The 24,110-nt window shown below is 42.6% G+C and overlaps 1 protein-coding gene across 1 annotated transcript in view; it reads right to left on the bottom strand.

Annotated features, from left to right (window-relative positions):
• The window catches only part of PLA2G15 (phospholipase A2 group XV), a 31,592-nt gene extending 8,821 nt beyond the window's left edge, over positions 1–22,771 (bottom strand). The window contains exons 1-4 of the mRNA XM_050922733.1: positions 22,607–22,771; positions 8,391–8,547; positions 2,914–3,032; positions 605–703 (exon numbers count right to left, since the gene is read on the bottom strand). Coding sequence (XP_050778690.1) covers positions 605–703; positions 2,914–3,032; positions 8,391–8,547; positions 22,607–22,748 — 517 coding nt within the window. The 5' untranslated portion in view covers positions 22,749–22,771. The remainder of the gene's footprint in view (positions 1–604; positions 704–2,913; positions 3,033–8,390; positions 8,548–22,606) is intronic.
• Between the last annotated feature and the right edge of the window lie 1,339 nt (positions 22,772–24,110).

Here is a 24,110-nt window from a genome sequence, read left to right as displayed (position 1 = left end):
AAACTCTTCAGGGCAGGGCAACAGCCTGGGACACTAAAATGTTACATGCATGAATGTGCTGCTGCTTCATTTTGTCTTCACATGTAATATGAAGAGTGTATTTTTTATCTCAAACTATAGACGGGAGATAGTAAAGTAAGACTAGAGTGCGATAAAGAGTACAGGGTGTCTGACCTTCTTACACAGCTAAAGGAATGTGTAAATGCAGCATACAGGTTTGAACATTACCCCTTAGCCTTGAATTTTAATGACACTACACATGGGGGAGCCAATTTCTCCAGACAAAGCAATTAAGTAACAGAGTTAGACTTTGAGGCAACATTGTGGTCCTGTGGATTATGCCTTGCTAATAGATGACCAGGTTTATTTCAGGGAGGTGCTGCAGAACTTTCCAATATTACTTATGGGGCTTTGTTCCATGTGTAATGTCATTTTATCAAAATTCCTGTGGCGTTTTCCCTGAGTTAGGACCCTAACAGTCACTGTAATCAAGATTAGGGTTGTAAAAGGGATCTCATGAAGGAAAAAGGGTAATAAATTCAGGCAAATTTACTGCCTAGGAAGTCAATAAAATGACTAATTCAGGTAATGAAGTTTCATTTACTTGGTGCCTTCCGCCAATCATAGGGAGCTCCTCTTACATCTTTATCCCGCTGGTAGCCCCAGTCTACCAGACTCTGCACCAATGTGTAAAAGTAAGTGCCTGTAGACAGAAAAAGAAGAGATCAGCATCACAACAGCCTTATTGGGCATCCATCAATAGTGAAACTGAAGTTTAACTCCAGTTAGATTATTCTGCCTCCATACAAATGTAAGATTACTTTAGTCCAAGACACAGTCTAAACAGCTGGCTGCATTCGGCAAAGTGAAGGATGTTAGTTAGGTATGTAGGAAAGATACAAAGAGGTTTTATTCTTCTGAAAAATTCTCGGAACTGTTGAGACAATCCCTACAACTTTGTTTTCCCCATCTACCTTCCTTTTGTACATGCTGCACTTAATCATAAATATGGTGGCTTACCAATGTGCAGATAAGAGTGCAATAAACTATTCTCAATTCTAAGAGCTCGTGTACACTAGAGTTTTTACAGTGAGCTGACCACGAAATAACTGCAGGAAGATAACATTTGTACAGACTAGTCTGGGCCCTCCAAATACATTTTTTCCTGGATACAGACACTTGTGATTTGCTCTATGATAGGAACTACTGTGAAACTAGTTTTATTTCCATCAAAAGATTAGGAATTTTAGTCCACTTGAGTTGGCTGAACACAATGCTTTGATAGCAAACAATGGACAGAGTATGTGCAGACTAGTTATCTCAAGTGATAAGGTAAACTGCATTTTATTTAACCTTTTATTTATCCCTCTAGTAAAGGAGTAAGTACAGTTATATCCAAAACAAACACTGCAACAAAAAGATGAAACCTGGAGACACAGGGCTGCATATTAGAGCAGAATCCTTCAAAGCCCATTTAACTGGAGGCCTAAAACATCTTTAAGGCCATGAAAATTGGGTTTTTTTTATTTTAGATTAGTACCTTCTCTACCAAAGGTCCTATCAGCAGTTTGGGCTGATTTAAATACTGATTTCTAAGGTAACTGGGACTGCTGTTTAAGTGTGTCCTATATTAAAAGGGTCAGAGGGAGATTGTACATGCACTATTATCCCTTCACGGACTGTTTAAGGCTACAAAACCAATTTAAAAAGATAGATAGATATTAATTAGCCTTTCAGCCAAGAAAGGACAATCACACACAGCAAAATCAGTTAGCAGCCGATTGTGCTTTTAAGTACAAGCTGCTCCCATATGCTCTTCTCACCAAGACTTGCATGACAAAGTGCACTATGAATTCTGGTCAACCAGTAAACCCCATTTGTAAAGTAGGCTACTGGATGTTCAAGTATCATCCTACCACCAAGTGAACACAACATTTTCCATCACTGCAAGTACACATTCTGTGAAAGAGCTACTGTATTAGTCTAAGAAATCTTTGTATCACAAGTGGCAGTAACAGGCTAATACATCAAATCTAATCCCTCATTACTTCAACTTTTGGGTCAGAGATTTAAGCATCTCCCAATGAGATTGTGCTATGAAAATTGTCAGTATGTCAGATGTATTTTTTTCAGGAATTCGTAGTCATGAGATACAGCAGCTGGGGCTAAATTATCCCTCTATTTAGAGTCATTACTGTATGAATTTTTTGAGGGAAAAGGGATGAAAAGGAAGAGTGCCAGATATCCCAAATTCAAACAGTGGGTATGGAAATCCATTCCACTGAGGGCTACCTGGCCTGGGGCTGCTGCAGCAAAGAGAAGGTTTTTTTTTTTTATTATTAAAAAAGTTTCCTGATTATTTTCACATAGTTTGTCAAGCCCCTCTTGCAGACAGCTTTTTCTATGCACTCCGTCTCACTTCCTACAGAAGCCGTTAGGATGACTGTTGGAGTTTCATTCTGAGAATTTTAATTCTGAATACATTTTAACAGATTGGCGAGCACTCGGTTCTGCCCCATTTGTTCATCAGACAAAGTTCTCAGGTTAGCCACATGACGTAACATATGAACAATATTTTTTTTGTTGGTGGTAGTGGTGGTGTGTGGGTGGATATTTCTCTGACAGGACAATACACCGGGGCTTTGGAGCTGTGCTCCGGCTCTGCTCCAGCTCCAGGCAAAAACCTGCAGCTCCACTGCTCTGGGCTCCATTCCAAAGCCCTGTGAATACACAATACTAATGTTTATAAGCAAATGAACACATGTGCTATCCTACTTCATACAAATGCTACATAGCTTTCCTTGGACTTCAGTAGGGAACTGTGAATTGAAATTGCAGTCCTCTAAAGTGCTGTATATCAGATGTAATGGAAAAGGTATTAAACATGTCACAATGAACAAAACTAGTACATACCAACACTTCTTTTACTAGGGTCAAGGAATTCCAAGGAAAATGTTTGTCCAAACCCTGGGACTTTGACATCCACTCCATCTGGAGGCTCTGTGATCTTACTTGTTCGATTGTATATTAACCTGAGGGGGAAGGAAAAACATAATAAATATAAGACATACCATCTTACTACTTAGCACAGCGCTCTTCGCTATTTTTGAAGTGGGGGCCATTTTAGCAAAAAACCTTCAATGTGAGAGCCACATGGGGTGGGGCTGAGGGGTTTGGAGTGTGGGAGGCGGCCCAGGGTAGGGCAGAGGGTGCAGTGTGGGGGTGAGGGCTCTAGGGTGGAGCTGGGGATGAGGGGTTTGGGGTGTGAGCAGGAGCTCAGGCAGAGGGTTGGGTGCAGGGGCGAGGGGTTCAGGATGCAGGAGGGGGCTCAGGGCTGGGGCAGAGGATTGGGATGTGAGGCGGGGGAGGATGAGGCTCTGGCTGGGGGTGCGGACTCTGAGGTGGGGCCAGGGATGATGGGTTCAGGGTGCGGGAGGTGGCTCAGGGCTAGGGCAAAGGGTTGGAATGAAGAGGTGAGGGATGCAGGGTGGGGCCAGGGATGAGGGGTTTAGGGCCGAGGCAGAGGGTTGGGATGGGGGGGGGCAGCTTTGGCTGGGGAAGAAGGTTGGGATGCCGGGGGAAGAGGGGAGGGCTCTGGCCAGGGATAAGGAGTTTGAGGTGCAGGCAGGCTGCCCCAGAGCTGGAGTCTGAGGACTCCCCACAGCCCTCTCCCTACCAGCAGGCAGCACAGGAGCTCTGGGGAACGGGACCCTCTCTCCCGCCTGCCAGGAGGCAGCACAGGAGCTCCGGGGCCGAGGGAGAGGCCCACAGCAGCCCTGCAAGCCTCAACTTGCTCCCGTCCCCAGTTCCCGCTCACCCCCTACCTCTCTACTCTCCAGGTCCCTGCTGCATGGCTCTTTAGAGCTGCTGCGCGGCTATTTACAGCCTGCCGCGCAGCTTACAGGGAATTTAGGGAGCCACACTCTGGGTCAATGGGAGCCTTGCAACAAAGAACACCAACTTAACAGCTCTCAACTAAGATGGGACTTATGTTTGCTGAATACAATAAAAAGGATTAAGAGCTACTTACCTACATGAACAGCACAAAGCCCAGGCACTACTACAAGGGCACTTCAATACACAAGTGGTTACATACAGTGCAAACAGTTTTCTGTACTCTTCTGCTTAGTTTCTGAACAGAAGAGCATAGATCTCTATCTTCAATCTATAGAAACTGGGTGTATGGTAAAGGGCACAAACATCAGTCCCAGGGAGACAGTATGAAATGCCTTGTATGGTCGGGGATGCGTCAGTCTGCGTCTGGCAAGAAGCCAGAGAAACTCGTTATGAATATAAGTAAAGTAATGCAATAGTGGAGAACAGAGCACTAAAAGGAGACTTCAGTATAGGTGCCCTAAATAGAAGTAAACTAATCATGTCTAACTAGGAATAGCTGTCCAGCTGGAAGGAATATTTGAAAAGCCATAACCAGCAGTAAAGCAAAGGCCTCTTGGGAAACAAAGATTACAAGGACAGACAGACATTAAGTATTTTGTAGCTCCTGTTCAGGTTCCATGTATCTCAGGAGGGTCTGAAGTGTCTGGAATGCAGATTTTTTACCCCCACAACAACCAGTCTGCTTTACTTGGTACTTCAAGTCTGCAAGCTAAACATTTGTTTGTCTCTACAATAAGTGAAATAATTAAGCTATTTTGAGTAATCTGTCAGAGAACAAATGCTCAAAACAATTAACTGTAAAATAGACCTCCTGTAGGTAATGCAAACCTAGATTTCAGTTAGATTTCTGTTGGCCCAGGGCCCCAGCAAAAGGGAAGTGTTCTGAGTACCCATGCTTCTCTATTAGGCTCTTCTACTTGCTAGATTTCTCTCTCTGGTCATTCATCAAATAGCAATGAAATAGCTACAATAAGCCACTTAAGAGTATACTGACACTGCAACTATAACCTTGTTGGGTGACCTGGTTATATTTGTCCTTTGACATAGTATATGTGAAGTGCAGATGAGTCATTACATGTGTTTGAGAACCAGTTTAAAGTCTTAGACCAAGGAAGCCATTAACATAGTTAGGTGTCATGTTTACATTACAAAATAGAACTGACTTTACCCAAGTTGTAATAAGATCTGCTTCAAAATACTTATTTGCAGCATGAGGCGCCTTATAGGCAACAGCATTAAAAAAGCCATCTCTAAGGACATGCCTACGCAGGGACACTCAAAGTCAGGGACTATCAGCTCTCGAGGGATTTTAGTCTGCATCCTGCAAGATGGGTAGGTTACCAGACAGAGCTCTAGCCTGTACCTCAAGTCAGGTCAGCTAGTCTAGATTAAAAGCACCAAACTTGGTTAGAGCAATGGTTTTCAAACTGCAGGTTGCGACCGAGTATTGGGTTGTGGAATGTAAGGCACTGGGTCACGGTGGCTCTGGTCAGCACCGCCACCAGGAGGCTAAAAGTCTTGTCTGTGGTGCTGCCCAGCTAAGGCAGGCTAGTCCCTACCTGTTCTGACACCCTGCTGCGCACCAGAAGGGGCCAGCAGTAGGTCTGACTCCTAGGTGGGAGGGCCACGGAGCTCAGCGCACTGCCCCCACCCTAAGCCCCGGCTCTGCACTCCCATTAGACAGGAACCAGCCAACAGGAGCTGGGGGCGGCAGTGTCAGGGGGCAAGAGCCGCTTGCGCACCTCCGCCTAAGAGCTGGACCTGCTGCTGGCCGCTTCTGGGGCACAGCAAGGTCTGCCGTGCCAGGACAGGCAGGAAGCCTGCCTTAGCACCCCCAGTATGCTGCTGATGGGGAGCCGCCAGAGGTAAGCCCATGCCCCAATCCCCTGCCCCAACCCTGAGCTCCCCCCAAAACTCAGAGCCCCTTTCTGCACACCAACCTCTCATCGCCAGCCCCACCAGAGAGCCTGCACCCCAATACCCTGCCCCAGCCCTGAGCCCCCTCCTGCACCCCAAACCCCTCATCCCCATCCCTCACCCTGCACCCCAACCCTTTGCCCCAGGGCTGAGTCCCTCCCCCACCCCAAACCCCTAATCCGCAGCTCTGTTGGGTCATGGGCATCAACAATATTCTTCACCTGGGTTGCCAGAAAAAAGTTTGAAAACCACTGGGTTAAAGGATCTTAGTGGGGAAGGAGGGAGGAGGGGTTAACACTCATGTAAAAGCCCAGTGAATTCAGCGGTGAAAAAAGACACCCTCAGGGTGTGTACACTAGATTATCTTGGAGGTAAAAAATACGTAACACATTTGTAACCGCTGTTGTGCACACTCCCCACTTGTAGGAGTCATCCCTTGAAGGTAAAAAAAAAAAGTCCAGTGTGGATAAGCCCTAAAGGGGGCCATTTTTGTGTCCAAAAGGTGTTAATGCATACACTACAAGGGAATAGGCAGGGGTAGGCAACGTATGGCATGCGTGCCAAAGGTGGCATGCGAGCCGATTTTCAGCAGCAATCGCACTGCCCCAGTCCTGGCCACTGGTCCAGGGGGCTCTGCATTTTAATTTAATTTTAAATGAAGCTTCTTAAACATTTTAAAAACCTTATTTACTTTACGTACAACAATAGTTTAGTTATATATTATACTTATAGAAAGACTTTCTAAAAACGTTAAAATGTATTACTGGCACGTGAAACCTTAAATTAGAGTGAATAAATGAAGACTTGGCACACTGCTTCTGAAAGGTTGCTGGCCCCTGGAATAGGGCCATCGAAACTATATGTTTTACATTCAAAAGGAAAGTATTTAGTGTTGGGCTATTTTTAACTGAAAGGGATATTGTAAAATATTGGATCCTGACTCTTCCAGTGGGCAGAAAGGGGCAAAATTAGTTTGTTGGGGATGCTTTCAGATCCTCATTTAGGGGCTTCAAGTGACTATGGCCAAAAATGTCTTTCATCTGGTCAATTTCCCTAGCGTAGGTCTTAGACTTTATGACTTCCATACTGGAGTACTGCAAGGCACTCTACCTAGGACTATCAAGTGACTGTAAATGCCTACCTACTTGGTAGCATTAGCCAGGGCTGCCAAGAGGATTCAAGGGGCCTGAGGTCTTTGGTGGCGGGGGTCCTTCCATTCTGGGTCTTCGGGGCCCTTCGGCAGTGGGTCCCGGAGCGAGTGAAGGGCCCACCGCTGAACTGCTGACAAAGACCTGGAGTGGAAGGAGCCCTCACTGCTGAATTGACAATCGAAGACCCAGAGCAGAAGAAGTTCCAGGTCTTTGGCAGCAGGTCCTTCACTCGATCCAGGTGTGTTCGGCGGCACTGAAGGACCTGTCACCGAAGACCTGCCAACAACTCTCATGGGGGTTCCTGAAAACTCTCATGGGGGCCCCAGCAGGGCCCTGGGCAAATTGCCCCACTTGCCCCATCCTCCCCGGCATTAGCCACAGAGAATAAATAGCTTCCTGTCAGTTTCCACATGCAAGAGAAGGTGCTGACATCAATCCAGAAATTCCTATATGGTTTGGGTCTTGGCTGGCCTTTCCCTACATCCTGCCAAGACAACAGATGTGCTCTAAGATTTCCTAGATTTGAGCATTTTGACCTGGAGACCAGACACTCCCTGAAAACCCTTCAGCTCTAGAAGTTGCTTCCCTTAGACACAATTGAGACATTCAGGACATGGTGTAATATGCCTTGTTTACAGAGGCTTCTGCCTGAGGCAGAGAAGAGGATTGAGAAAAATTATGCTGAGGTGCTTTTAAGTTGCATTTAAAACATCAGATTCATTTCATTAGCAGAGGAACATTTTTGAAAGTCCACTGGCTAAAATGTGGGCTTGTAATAATGTTAAAATGCCATCCCCGACATAGGCAATCCATCTACCAACCCAGGGAACCAAGTTATGGATTTTTGCCGAGTCCAGCACATTTCAAGTCCGGTACATAGACAACAGCTAGAAATGTGCTAGTGTAGTATTTTTATAGTACTGCACTATACAAGAAGTTAACACCTGCTAGCTGGGGATTTTGATTTGCTATATAGTTTTGTACACCTAGTAGCAGTTAGAAGTTTAATAAGGGAAGACACTAATGCCATATACAGATATTTAAAACTATTCGAATGAAGCAGGTTTGGTATTTTAATTGCCAGTTGTAGGTTTCTTTTTCAAGAACCTTCATTGCAAATGTTGAATTCTTTAGAGCCTATGGGACAGTAGAGTTATGCCGTTTTTTAGAACAAAGGCACTTAAAGGAGACTTTTCTTGATATGCAACCTGAAGATCCCTCACTTTTATCCCATTATCCTACCTAAGGCTTCCCCTCCCCCTACATGCCACCCAAACATCTAGTGAAAAAATCTTCTTGCTACTCCTGAATTGGAAGAAAGATGTATAGATTGCATATATTTATGTAAGGTGTTTGAGCCTGATGGAAGGGTGCAGGAAAAATCTGAAGAACTCAATTTTTCTCCTGACAGGGGTGTGGTCCTACCTGATATTGTCTATCCAGCAGTCAATGATGACAGGCAGAAGCAATTCTAAGTTCAGCCAGAGTGTAAAGTAACTGTCTGTCTTCTTGGAGCAAAGGTAGTGCACCACTGTGGGTTTGTCCAATTTGGCTTCCAACTGGTTACCCAAATCCCCTGGGACTGCAAGAAACACATAAAAAGCAGAAATATACTACTATCAGACTACAAGTAAAAACCTGTTACTGAATTAGTGATTATATATGCTTGTTTTCCATGCTCCTCTACCACTGTATGACTGCAGTTATATTACTGCATCAGCAAAGATACTTGCTAGATTTTGTAAATGGATGAAAGGCGTTATTACAGGAAGACAGGGCTGGTGCGGAGAAGCTACATGAATTCTTTCCATTGATTTTGACCGCAGAGGATGTGAGGGAGATTCCCAAACCTGAGCCATTCTTTTTAAGTGACAAATCTGAAGAACTGTCCCAGACTGAGGTGTCAGTAGAGGTTTTTGAATAAATTTATAAATTAAGCAGTAAGAAGTCACCAGGACCAGATGGTATTCACCTATGAGTTCTGAAGGAACTCAAATATGAAACTGCAGAACCACTAACTGTGGTGTGTAACCTATCACTTAAATAAGCCTCTGTACCAGATAACTGAAGGATAGCCAATGTGAGCGATTTTTTAAAAAGGCTCCAGAGGCAATCCTCGGAATTCCAGGCCAGTAAGCCTAACTTCAGTACCAGGCAAATTGGTTGAAACGATAGGAAAAAGAACAGAACTCACACACACACACATAGATGAACACAAAAAGTTGGGGCTTTTGTAACGGCAAAACGTGCCTCACCAACCTATTAGAATTTGGGGGGAGGGATGTTATCTTAAAACAGGAGCATCACAAGCAGATTGTATCGAAGCCTTATCAAAAAACCTCTGTGTCCCATAGAGAGTAATCCAACAGCTTTTGGAAGACAATTTTTTCCTTCAGAATATTGCAACACTAACTGGTGACAATTTCTTATTTAACATTTTCACCACTACCCACAGAAAAATGAATGTGGATTGTTTTTTCTTTTACTTCATTATTAGAGCTTTATTTTCAGTACTTTGTATCTGCTGGCATAACAGCCTCATTTCATTTAGTCGGGTTATAGTTCACTAATCTGCACATATATCCCTTCTCCTTTGCATCCAGGTTTTAGAACGGATGCTATGATGTGACACTAACATTATAGTATCTATCCCTAGTCAGCATGCAGATGGGCTGCTATTTTTAACCTTTTTTTTGCAATTTATTATTCTCTCCAACACAGAAAACTGTCAGCCTTTCTATGCATTTGTCAACCATTTATGCCAAGACTTGCACAAAGATGACTAAAAACAAGCAAGATATTGAGCAACTAAAAAAAGCTCTGACAGACTCAGTTCAGGCAGAATTACATTACTACTTTCCAGTGTGTCTTACTCTGCAAGAGAGGTTATTTGCTCTCTTGGAGAACCCAAGCCAACGACTATTATAACTACCCAGCGCTATTTTAAATTTACTGAATTTGCCTTTTTTTGCTGGAGACATAACAGGCCATGTGCTGCAACAGCAAGTTCCTACTAGACTTAATTCATTCCATTTTACTACACTTGTCAGATTCACTGCTGTTCTAATTCTGACTGGCCATATGGCTGTCTCAAGCACTTCAGGTGAAAGACAAACTAATCAGATTTGGCTCTAGAACAGCTTACGACAACAGACAAATCAAAAACCAATATGGATTAACTTCCACCTATAACAATTTTAAAAAAAAGACTTACAAAGAGAAAGGTGTGGCAAAGTCAATCAAATAACAATATTCCAACTCCAAAAGCAGTAGTGGGTTTGCTCAGTCATCATGAAACTTTTTGACTCAAAAAATGAACATTCTGAAATCTCCCTTCTACACTCTTCCCAATCCACTTTCTATTCCCCCTCCTACCATCATGCAAATGAAGTTAAAACAATTAGGGACACTTTTACAAAAAAAGAAAGTGCAGGACCACAAGTAAAAATGCATGTGCATTTACTGTGACTGAAACTGAGCTTCCAAGTGTAAGTGGGTTTCGCAGATTACCAGCTAGTGGTGCAGCAGTCCATTTAGCATGTGTGTAGCTGTATACTTTCCAACATGTACATCTGGATCTTGAGACTTTTAAATGCAGGACTGCAGAGTTTAGTTTTGAGAGGTGAAAAAAATCAAACTAATCTAATCAATCAAAACATAGGATTTTACTATTTATAGTGTCTTGTTATCCAAAAAATAGTAACTGTGCTGCCAAGTTTCCTTCAAAGGCTAACAGGTGGTACATCAACCCACACAATATTTTTTTTTTTTTTTTTTTTTTTTTTTTACACAGTACTCTCCCCACATATTCCTTTCCAAGAATTCACACCTCTAAAATAATAAAACAGTAAAAGATTTTTCAAGTATACATATACTTTTCAAGTATACATATACTTGAATTCACACCTCTAAAATAATAAAACAGTAAAAGATTTTTCAAGTATACATATACTTTTCAAGTATACACATACACATACATACCCACTACTGCTTTTGGAGTTGGAATATTTCCTACTTTTGGAAAACACTCGGAAATAATTGGTTTCCCATCTCTGTAGACTAACAGGGAACCATGATAGCCAAGTAAAGACAGCCATATAATCTGTTTAAAACAAACTTATAATAAAAGCAAGGTCATGCACAGCTCGCTGCAATAAATTGGCAGAACTTGCCTGAAGGATTCTGAAAGCAGCCTCGGAACTTAAGTTTTCACAAACAGCAGCAAAAATTAGATAGAACAGGTTACATAGCTTCCACGCAACAAGGCAGAGCCGGAACTTCAATTATAAGAGCAAATATAAGTTCTGGCACTGTGTCTAGTCAATAAACAGCTGCATATCTATTTCTTGACTTCTGCATCTTTGGGTTAGACAAGGAACGGAGCTTTGAAATAGCGGAAATAGCCACGGTTCAGCTATTTGTATTGAATCTTAGGGCATGTTAGTTTATAGCATTATTCTATTTTTCCTTCATTAATTAAACCTTCTAAGAAGCTCACTCTGCTAAAGTGCTAGACTGGAGCAGCACTCTGCATGTGCAAGTCACTTGCTTTACTTCCTTGTAAACTGCTGAAAGAGACTGATGACCCAGGAATAAGTGTTCAGATAGATAAAAAGAGCTCCTACTTTAAGCTGGCCTACTGAGAGCAAGTCACCATCTCATACTAGGATGTGGAGAAATTTAAACTCTCGCCACCACCTCCTCCTCCTCACCACCCTCCAGTTCTTTTCTGTGGAAATTTTGGGGTACATATATAGTTTAAAATAGATTCCTAAAGGTATCTCAAAGTCACCAGTGATAAAGAACTTCAGTTGGGTATGCAAGACAGTGAGCAAGTCTGTTCACCTAGCCCAGCAGTTCTCAACCCATGGCCAGCAAACTTGCTGCTCTGATCTGAATGGGAATGGGGCTGGCTGAGGGGGAGACAGCATCTGGAAACCTGCTGGAGGGCTCCTGCCAGCAGAGGGCTGCTGACATGGGAGGGTGAGGGGGAAAGAATGGAGTCAGAGGCAGAAGAGTGAGTCTCTGGGCAGGTTTGTGGGGAGGGGGGCACTTGGGCAGTGGGACACTGGGAACTAGGGGTGCCACAACACCCTCAGGCATTAGGCTGCCCGGGTCAGGGTCTGGGTCCTAGCTTCCCAGTTCCATGTCTAGGGCTCTGCTCCTTGTCATAGCGGACTGTGGGGGAGGGTGCTGTGGTTCTCAACCTGAGGGCCACATAACACATTAATAAGTTGAGAACCACTGCCCTAGCCTATTTTGTCAAGAAGATGTAGGAAGGGGGGGAAAAGAATTTGTATCTGTTGTCTCAAATGTTTTACTCTGTATTTCTCTATCAACTACCCCATCTCTCATTAGACCTGAGACACACACACACACACACACACACACACACACTCTCTAAATGAAGTTACATTTTGGGTTATTTCAAAAACTAATATAGTGGAAAGTGTAGCAATCATCAGTAGTAGGGTGTTATAGCACTGCATCACACTCTTGAAAAATGATAACGTTCAAGAAGTACTGAAGTTCAAACTCAGATCCCCATAAACTGCTGTTTAAGTCTCTGCTTATAGAACTAACTGGCCACATGTTATTCCACAATCTCGTGCTTTTTTGGCTGCTGCACCAAAGGTCTTAACTAGAAAGAAGCACAAAAACATATCTATATTTAGGTTAGTTACTCATGGCTGGTCAGTTTCAGTGGCAGGCCTGCCAAGATGATATGGTCTTTTCCAGTGCAAAACAAAATAGACAGGTATTTGACACTTATTCTCACTCAAACCTTTGGCTTCTTTTTAAAAAGAAGCTCTTTCAGCAAAAGGTACTGTTTGGAAGCCTGGATAAGGGTGAGAGATATTAGGGAATGATTGTTTCTAAAGAGCAGCTGAACAGTCACACTTCTGCACAGATTAGCAAGGGCCACAATTCAGAGGATGAAGGAACAAATTAGACATTTAATTACCAGCTTCATTGTGTTAATGTAAGTTGTACAGAAGTTTCACTTGTGACTACGGAAGAGAAGACACCCTTACTACAAAAACCTAACTAGGTTAGGTTATAATATTCACTACTGATGTTATTGAACAGAAATGTCATCGTGTTCCACAGTGTCTGACAACGTAGAAGACAAGAAAAAACTGCCTGCTGACTACTGTCAAGTCTTTTAAATTAGGGTATGGATGCATAAAGTAGAGAACTAGCAAAGTTGAAGGCTGATAAAATTTTAAAGTCATTCCAACTAACAGTGAAGGCACAATCTCCACAACCTTGAGACACTACACATTGCAGTTTGAAGACTGGAGCCCATACACACATGTGTGCGTCAGGGAACAGCTCCCAAGTTAATAAATATGAAAACTAGTAATGAGGTAGAACCAGGACAATTTTGGGACAGCTTTTCTCCAAATTAAAGAGAAATCTAAAAGGTCTCCATATTGGCAATGAAGCAGTTTCATCACTATATGCTCACAATTAAAATTTTACAAATATAGATTGCAATTTGCAAAATAAATCTTGTGAGAAGATTCATAGGGAAGTTAGAACGTACACAAAGCCAGCAATGCTAATTTAGATAAAACTTTTGGATTAAAAAAAGTCAGATTTACAATCCTTTACCAACATAGCTGAAGAGTATTAATGGTTTAAGTTTTGGTTACAAGAGCATTAGCTGCATTTTGAATGGGAGACTATCAAGTAGAACGCAATCAGCAGGAATCAACCATACGATGATAAGCTCTGCAGAAGAAAACCAATAATGTTTTGACATTTTCACAAGAAGATCTGATAGTAGTTGACAGAAGCATTTCCTTTAGGTTTCAGACCACCTGGGAAAAGTAAAATGACTCCAAACAGACTTCTATAAAAAGGTAAATTTTTTACCCAATGGTTTTATTTTGTCATACCTTATATTCTTGCATTTACAAATGCGATTTCTAACCTTTTTCACTGGAAAGATTATATAAAAGCTTAATTTTTATGTCTGCAAGTCCAAAACAAATACTTTATTAACAAAAAGAATGCACAGGTAAAGTTTTAGGAAATGTGAAAGTGCTAGTTAAGATGGGATCTTAGGACTGATACACCTCTACCCAGATATATCGCTGTCCTCAGGAGCCAAAAAAAAAAAAAATCTTACTACGTTATAGGTGAAACCGTGTTATATCAAACTTGCTTTGATCTGCCAGAGTGCGCAGCCCCGCCGGAGCACTGCTTTACTGCGTTATATCTGGTAGAGGTGTATTTCAAAGGCTTCTCTAATTTTCTGACTGCCCTCTGAGAAAAGACATAAGATTAGGACTACAGACAAGAAAATGAGAGATGCCATAATGAATATATAAAATACCTCAAAGAGAAAGAAAATCAGATGCTCCTCTTTACCTACCTTCTCGTTAGACAAGAACAAAGTGATATTTATGCAGCAAGAGATAACCAATTATATTAGATAAAAATGTAACAAACGTAAAAGCACATGGCTTGGGGCATAAGCCAACCAGCCCAGTTTGCCCACAGTAGCAATTTCTTCTCAATGCCTGTTAGTGTGGTTAGCCAAAGCATTGTCACATCCATAAATCAGTTTGCAGATCAGAAGTTGAGACTTTCATATGAATGTTATTCCAGGAAGCTGTCCTTCCTTTACTGTACAATACTCAGGTTTTCCGTAAGAACTTATGTGAGTAACTTGCCACAGTTCTCCAAAGAGGAGGGCTCATTAAAGCCCCTTTCTACACCCCAAACCAGTTTACCACAGAAAATGCTTGTTTTATGATTAGGACCAGCAGGGCAAAAAAAAAAACAAAAAGTCACACAATGCTTCTGTTATTCAAGCAGCAGACAGCTGTTTTTAGAGTTAAACCACCAAGAATCCAGACTTGGTTCTACAGGTGTGTTTTATTGTAGAGGAGATAAGGTTGCAATAAATTACAAAGGACTTATTTTGATCCTGTTTGTAATTCCAGGTGAATAAAACTCCCCTTACAACGTTTTGTATTTTGGAGGGGGTTAAGCTACAATTTTCATACAGGTTAACTAAGGCATGGCCAGTAAATGACTTGGCTAGAATGCACTATTGTCTAGGATTATGCATAGACTGTAAAACTAAGTGTGTCTAAATAAAAGATACAGGTGCTTTCAAAGACTGAGTTAGCTAATATGATTTGAAATACTACTTACTATCCCTTACAGGCCTAGTCTAATACCATCGAGTTTCTCAACCAGCAAACTTGCATTCAAACCACAACTTGCTTTTTCTATACTAGTATAGCAATATGCTGCCCTTAGTCATCATGTGCTGATAGCAAACCTTTTTTCCCAGTGAAGGATCAAAGAAAAAGCAAGGAGAAGAAACCAGAAAGAAGATAGGGAAACACCACAATAAGTCTCCCTTCATGTGTCAAGATCCAAAATCAGGGACAATTATTCATGCAAGCAACTTCAAAGGATGTGATATACCCTGCTTTAGGGTAAACAACTCTATAGCGACAATTTCACAATTCTTTATTTCTTATACAAGTAGTTTTCAACAATAAAAATGAGGACACACAAGGTTTGTGTGGAACACCAGTAACTTTGGGTCTAAAATGAGTGACTGTCACATAAAAGGAGGGCCATTCAAAAGGTATGACACAGTAGCCTACAACAGATATGGTAAAGCTAGCAAAACAGAATTTAGAGGAATACTTTCAGCTTGATTCTCTTATTTAATTAGGCTAATTTTAAAAAAAGCCAATTTCTGAGAGAGTACCATTTAAACAGTGTGCTCTGAAGTTTCTTCAATTCCTTTTTGAAAAGTGTAGAAATTTTTTCTGCTCCCTTGTTGATGTTAGTTTACTCTTTTGATGAAAAGATTCTTGCTATGCAGGGAAACAGTGAAACCATACACAAAGTGCTGTAAAACTGAAATTAGTTTTTTTCACCCTTTAATTTCTTTCAGTTACAGTACTCTTCAGTGTTACTTGTAGCAATCATGAACAGAAAGTTTTTAGATAATAATTTTCACATTGACAGTGTCCTTTAAACATGGTCCATGACAATAAGGCAAAATTATGTCAAAAGCAGTACAAAGTATCACCGTTCACAAGTCAGCTTAGAAGGGTTAGATTTTTATTGATAACTGTCAGTAAACGCTGATTTCATCACTCTCACAAAAAATATTTTCATCGATAATAAAAATTTATAGAGAAAGAAAAATGCTTCTTGAGAACTCTGATTTAAGGATATTTACTCTGCATATTTTGACGTGATGTTGACAATGTGTGTTTTAACAGTTATAAAAAACTAACTTTTGAATCAACTTGTACTGTCATTAAATAACTATTTTCAGACACTCCCCTTATATCCCCTATAATTTCTCACAACTATGAACAACAAAAAGTTTAAAACCCATAATTTTGCACAATTTTGTGAGTTACAGCATTCAAAAACATAGTGGCCCAAAGTTACTAATGAATGTGAATTTACATGACCACACTTACCATAAAGCGACAAGAGTAACAAATCTCCCACGATATATATGGTGAAAACAAGTGCATAAAGGAAAGGCTAAGAAAGCAAGTCAATCAATATATGCCCTGCTCTGAACTGGAATACAAAGCCATCACACATCTATGTAGCCCTTCATTACATAGCCCCAGCCTATACCTCAAGTTAGTTTCCTTTTCGCCTACTACACTCCAACAATTCCAATTTTAATTCCACTTTTCACCACCTCCTTCAAACATTTCCATGACTTCCTCCATGTTGCCTCTGATTCTTGTTATGTCCTCACCAAATCTTACTTCCTAGCCATCTCCTTTGTTTCACTGAAATCACCTCTAAAAGCTCATTTTTGCCATGTCACCTATGCAAAATGAGGATAAAAAGAAAGGTAATGATAGCTTAACTGGAATCAAGATGTATACATCCTTTACAGAATTACCATGTGAATTATCATGGGAATAAGGACAACTGAGGGAAATATAGACCATGCAGCTTAGCTTTGGTACCCAGAAAGATAATGGAGCAAATAATCGGTTTGTAAGCACCTAGAAGAAAGTAAGGCAGTAACAGTCAATTCAGATCTGTCAAGAACAAATCATATCAAACCAACCTCTCTTTGACAAGCTAACAAGTCTTAAGGAGGGGCTGAAGCAGTAAGTGGAATATCTTGACATTAGTAAGGCTTCTGATACTGCCTCACATGACCATCTCAGACTAAAGAAATATAGCCTAGACAAAAGTACCATAAGGTGGGTGCACGACTGGTTGGAAAACTGTACTCAAAATAGTTATCAACAGTTCCCAATCAAGTTAGAGGGCATATCAAGTAGGTTCCCGCAGGGATCAGTCCTGCATTCAGTTCTATTCAATATCTTCATAGAAAATGTGGATAATGGCAGAGGACACTTATAAGTTCAATAATGACAACTGCAAAGTATTACACTTAAGGAGGAATAATCAATTGCACAAATACAAAGTGCAAATAACTGCTTAGGAAGGAGTACTGCAGAAAAGGATCTGGGGGTATAGTGGATCCCAAACTAAACAACCAACAATGCAATACTGTTGCTAAAAAAAGTGAACATCGTTCTTAGATGTATTAGCAGGCGTGTTGTAAACAAGACAAGTAGTAATTATTCCACTCTACTCAGCACTGATAAGGCCTCAACTGGAGTATTGTGTCCAGTTCTGGGCATCAGACTCCAGGAAAGATGGAAAAAGTTCAGAGGAAAGCCAACAAGTATGGTCAATGTTCTAGAAAACATGACCTACGAGGAAAGACCAGCAAAAAAAAAAAGGAGCTTGCTTAGTCTTGAGAACAGACAAATGAGCAAGGACGTAACATTCTTCAAGTACATAAAAGGTTATTGCAAAGAGAAGGGTAGTAAACTGTTCTCCATAACCACTGAGGATAGGACAAGAAGCAATGGTCTTAAATTGCAACGAGAGATTTAGGTTAAACATTAGAAAGACTTCCTGTTAGGATAGTTAAGCACTAGAACCAACTATCTAGGGAGGTTGTGGAATCGCCATCATTTTCTAATCTGTTCTTAAAAGCCTACAAATACTTGTCATGGATCAATGGTTCTCAACCAGGGGTACGCATACCACTGGAGGTACAGAGAGGTCTTCCAAGGAGTACCTCAACTTATCTAGATATTGCCAGTTTTACAACAAGCGACATAAAAAGCACTAGTGAAGTCAATGCAAACTAAAATTTCATAGAAGCAAAATGAGAAAGTAAGTAAATTTTTCAGTAATAGTGTGCTGTGGCACTTTTGTATTTTTGTCTGATTTTGTAAGCAAGGTGAAACCTAGGGTACACAAGATAAATCAGACTCCTGAAAGGGATACAATCTGGAATGGCTGAGAGCCACTGGTCTAGATAACACTTAGTCTTACCTCAGTATCAGAGACTGGCCTAAATGACTTCTCGAGGTCCCTTCCAGTTCTATATTTCTAGGATTCTACAGTCACCCTCCTTGTCCTTTGTTTATAACCTTCACTTGCTACATCATGTTGAATTTAGACTAAGCTCTTTTGGGCAGGTGTTTTTCCAAAGCACATAGCATTTCTGATGCTCCAAAAATAATGCATAGTATTTTACCAGAGTGAGCTATGCAAAATAGGTCCCAACCCTGAAAAACCTTGTACCCTTTTACATATGGCATAGACAGTACACTTATAAAGTCCAGCAAAGAGCAACAAAAATGATTAAAGTCTAGAAAACATGACCTATGAGGGAAGATTGAAAAAATTGGGTTTGTTTAGTCTGGAGAAGAGAAGACAGAGGGGACATAACAGCTTTCAAGTACATAAAAGGTTGTTACAAGAAGGAGGGAGAAAAAATTTTGTTCTTAAACGGAGGATAGGTCAAAAAGCAATGGGATTAAATTGCAGCAAGGGTGGTTTAGGTTGGACATTAGGAAAAACTTAACTGTCAGAGTGGTTAAGTATTGGAATAAATTGCCTAGGAAGGTGGTGGAATCTCAGTCACTGGGGATTTTTAAGAGCAGCTTGGATAAACACCTGTCAGGGATGGTCTAGATAATACTTAGTCCTTGCCTTGAGTGCAGGGGTCTGGACTAGATGAATTCTCAAGGTCCCTTCCAGTTCTATAATTCTATGATATACAGACAAGAAACAATTGCATATCATCATAAAACAGGTGGAATTTCAGCCATTTTGTTTTAATGGCGGGAGGTTAGAAGGTGGTTACTTCTATTTCCTGAGGATTGTACCAGGCATGTGGCAAATGGGGTGAGAAGCTTGCTGGAGAAAGAGAGCGAAGGAACAGATTAGAATAGAGACATAGTCAAGACAAGTTATTAATTTTACAAATGCTGGCTGACAACTCATTCTGATTATGCAGAGAAGAGCTTTAACTTTTTTTTTTAAAAACCTCTCCTCTCCCACCTGCCAAATCATGTTCAGCAACTGACTCTCTGCTACAATCTTCTCACAAAAGAAACAAGATCTTATAAATTAAGGAATATTCCTTTACCAAGCTTGATGAATTTGTATACCCATAACTGTTTCATAAGTAACAACATTACAGTCCCATGGACAATAACATCTGTTTATCACATGATTGTTACCCAATCTCATTTACTTCTTATGTGGCTGGAGTCTGATTTGGATCAGTGGTTATTACGCTGTCAGCTTTATCATGGAGAAACTTGCACTGGAATGTAAGTAATAAAGCTTATTGCCAAGATTCAGTGTTATTAAAAAAAAAAAAAGGAAGAATTGCGGTAGGTGAGGAAAAAAGCTTCTTCCTAATCTTCACGAACATGGCTCACAGCAAATTGCTTTGCTTGCACTTATTTCATGAGTTTAGCACATTACAGCAAACTGGGGTGCTAAACTTTTCCCACCACCACCTATTTATACCATCCTAGCCAAGTAGTCCAGACATCTACTTAAAAGCTGTAACGGTATCTTCATAGCAATACAATCCATTGAGCAGCTAAGTTACTATCTAAACTAATAAAAGCAGAAAAGAATCCTGTGGCACCTTATAGACTAACAGATGTTTTGGAGCATGAGCTTTCGTGGGTGAATACCCACCTCGCCAGATGCACGTATTCACCCACGAAAGCTCATGCTCCAAAACGTCTGTTAGTCTATAAGATGCCACAGGATTCTTTGCTGCTTTTACAGATCCAGGCTAACAAGGCTACCCCTCTGATACTATCTAAACTAATGTGCAACATATATTTTTCCAGAATGTGTGCAGCGAAGCAATATTAATAATTCTGACCAGCAGCATTTTAACATATCAACTAATCTGTGTAAATCAAAATAGACCTTGACATCTATGGCAAGCCAATAAAAACTCTTCCCAGCTTTTTTCTCTGGAAATAATTTGTTAAAAGCATCAGCATTATTTGCATACTGAAAATGCAGAATATACTGCTTGTAGGTGCATGCATCAGAATCAAGAACAAATGCATCTCTATTTAATACATAAGGTATGTTTTACAATTTCTATTCCAATAGACACCAATGTGTGCATATGCACTGGGAAGTTTCAGGAGCAAACATGCCTGACAACTGTTTTAAATGCAGCAAAACAATATTCAAACAATTAGACTTGTTGCATTTTTTTTTTAAACTGACACCTAATATTTACCCAAGAAATTCTGCCTCAAGGTTTTTATTACTTATTAGCACAGGACTTGTAACCTATTTGCTGCTGCAACAAGCAGGTATGAATTTTCTGGGTTGTGTGATGAAGTAGAATTCTTAATGTTACTTTCTAACAACTGTGAAGCCAGATTCCTCCACCATCCTCTTTTTGATTTATAATTCCCTTCTCTCAAGAACAAGTTTCAACTTGAATAAAAATTTGAGGAAAGGGAGTTTTCCCTTGTTAACATGACTTAAATTGATTTAGGGTTTGAAAAAATCTAATGGCCCACATGCCACTGACAATTGGGAAGCCTGCTCTGATAAATGGAGGGGTTTAAAAATCAACTTCAGGGGCATACACATTTACATTTTAAGAAAAATTTCCTACCCATATGATTGAGAAGACAGTCTAAGTGTGAACTGAATGAGTCACCCCATACATCCTCTGCTTTGGCTCCTGACTAGTGGTTTAACCTTTTGGTTAGTAGGTCTGGTAAAATTTTCAGTCACTGTTTTGAAATGCATAAAGAGGAGAAAAATGAAGGAGGGGGAAAATGTGCCCTAACTTTTTCAGATGGCCAGAATCACTGTCTCCTATTTAATTCTCTGCTACTTAAGAAGAATCATTAAGCCTAGAAAATATCACTACATAGGAAACACACAAAAGGACACCCCAGTTTTGGCATGTTCACAATACTGTAAACAAGAAGTGGGGCAGGTCAGATATAAAATTAGGTGCAAATTTAAACTGCTAGTTATAGCACTAACTCCCTGTGCAGACACACTTTTCTGCTGTGAAACTGCTTTTTGCCAGTTTACTTTATGCTGCTTCAGAAGCAGCTTAAAATACACTGAAAAAAGCCCCCTTTATTCCCCTGCTGTAACTCCTCAATGTGGATGCTCTTACTCCAGAATTAGAGTGTCCACCCAGGAACGTATAACGTCAGCAGTTTAACTGGAAAAATTTTCAATGCAGTCCGGTCCTATGTATCGTGAATTACACACCACAGCTGTAGTTTTCATTTCTGAGATCATTCAACTATACTGCAAGTCCGCCGATATGCATCTAAATGTGTTCAGTTAAGCACAGTAAAGCCCGGTCTAGGGCTGAATTTTAAAATATGAAATTAACAAGCATTAGCCAAAAAAAGTTTCAAAAGCCTAATATAGACAAGGCACGCTGTCCATATTAAAGCCTAGGCTGCCCCAAGGCAGTGTGCCTTGTCTGAGGTACTTTTAAAGTATGTTTGTTTACATTTACGAACATTACCCCTTAAGCCCTGGTCTACACAAGGCCTAACTCAGAGCAGCCCTGCAAACCAAGTGTTTACACTTAACACAGGTGACTTGCATGCAGTGCCATCCTACAAGCAGCACTGGCTGCCTGACCAAAGAGGTAAAGGACAAGACACAACGGGGATTCACCAATAAACCATTAATTAAGCCTGGACCGTCTGAACTAACCTGACAACCCCAAGACAACCTTCCACCCCCCTCTCCATCCCCAGGACTCGTCTGCAGCACCCCCTCAACCTTCCCCCCCAGCCTCCTGTACCGAGTGCCCCCCCAGCCTCTGTACCCAGCCCCCTGCCCACAACCTTCCACCCCCACTGCCCCACCAGCCCCCTGCCCACAACATTCCCCCCCCAGCCTTCCTCCTCAGCCCCTGTACCGAGTGCCCCCCCAGCCTCTGTACCCAGCCCCCGGCCCCCAACCTTCCACCCCCACTGCCCCACCAGCCCCCTGCCCCACATTGCCCCCCCAGCCTTCCTCCTCAGCCCCTGTACCGAGTGCCCCCACCCAGCCTCTCTCAGCCCCTGTACCCAGCCCCCGGCCCCCAACCTTCCACCCCCACTGCCCCACCAGCCCCCTGCCCACAACATTGCCCCCCCCAGCCTTCCTCCTCAGCCCCTGTACCGAGTGCCCCCCCAGCCTCTCTCAGCCCCTGCACCCAGTCCCCGGCCCACAACATTCCCCCCCCCCACTTCGCCCCAAGCCCCCTGTACCCAGCCCCCAGCTCCCGCCCTTACTCAGCACGACGGGCGGCCCCGGGGGTCTGGGGGAGGCGCTGCCCCCGCCCTGCTGGCGCGCCGGGGGGCCCGGCAGGCAGCTGCCGTCGGGGGCGAGGAGCAGCAGCAGCAGGAAGAGGCCGGCCCCATCTCCCCAGCTCATGCCGCGAGCCGCAGCCACCTGGAGCGAGCCGCAGGGACGGGGGGAGCGCGAGGACACCAGCACGGGCCCCTCCGCGCAGCCGGTACCAGAGCCTACTAAAGCGGCGCGCGCCGCGCCCGGTGCGGCCACGAAAACGGACTCACCCAGCCAATCAACGCCCCGATCCCACCCAGCCAATCAGCGGGGACACGGCGCCCCTACCCCTTTGCCAGGCGCTACCCGCCGAGCGCAGAGAGGCTGATTCACTCAGGTTCCCTTCCCCCTCCCCAAGAGAGGTCCAATCGCAGGCCGAGCCAAGCGCCTGCCAGCCCTCGCTTTGCCTCCGGCTGTGAGCGCTGGGCGGGTGACCCACAGCACGGTCCATTAACTCCACAGACAGCTGCTCCCTGTGCTGCCTGGTGTTTTAGAGACTTATAACAAGAGACGGCCCCTCCCTGAGCTGTTTACACTCCAGAGCAGATAACACCAGGAATAAAGATGCCAAACAGGGTGGGGAATATTTGGGAGTAGAGGAACCATCCCCACCCTTTTGTCCTGCACCTCATGGCCAGTGCAATTTTGACAGCACCATTTACATTGTAAACTGCAAAACTTACCTGGTTATTCATTGCTGTAGCTACCACACAAGGTCTGTCAAGGTTCACCAGACGTTGGCCTTCACAGAGACTGCAGTGGATATTGAACATGGAAGAACAACAGTTAGGTTCGGAATAGCTCTGAGGGAGGTTAACCAAAAAACCCATCACACGTGGAAGGAGATGTCATTGGCAAATCCTACCAGGAGGCTGGGTCTGACCTCAAAAAACTATTTTCTAGGGTATCTTCCCACCCATGGAAAGAAGAGAGAGTGACAACATCTAACATTTAATGGAGGCTGATCCCAAAGGTTCATAGACATAGCCTGCTGAAACTATCACCTGCTCGGTCTTCAGAGTTTACAAACACCAGTAAAACTGACTGTGACATCTGTGTATGCAAAACAACAATATGTTGTCAACACTCTTCAGAGCAGGGTGGCTCCAGGCCCCAGCACGCCAAACCTGCAGGAGGTCCACCAAAGCCACGGGATCAGCGGACCCTCCGCACGCACACCTGCGGGAGGTCCACCGGAACCGCCTGCCGCCCTCCCGGCAACCGGCAGAGCACACCCCCCCCCCCCGGCATGTCGCCCTGCTTGGGGCGGCGAAACGTCTAGAGCTGCCCCTGCTTCAGAAATATTAATTCACAAACATCCACCCATCAGTCTTCTCTAAGAGATAATACATCAACAGGCCTTTGAGTCTAAAGCACACCAAGTACACAGTGTCTCACCCTTTATGCTGTGGACAGAGGTTTTCTCAGCCCAAGGAGTGGGTAGAGTGT

This window comes from Gopherus flavomarginatus, chromosome 14 (assembly GCF_025201925.1).
Source record: "Gopherus flavomarginatus isolate rGopFla2 chromosome 14, rGopFla2.mat.asm, whole genome shotgun sequence".
Classification (NCBI taxonomy): domain Eukaryota; kingdom Metazoa; phylum Chordata; order Testudines; family Testudinidae; genus Gopherus; species Gopherus flavomarginatus.
Note: the sequence above shows the minus strand (reverse complement) of the source record. Positions and strands in the feature narration are given on the sequence as shown.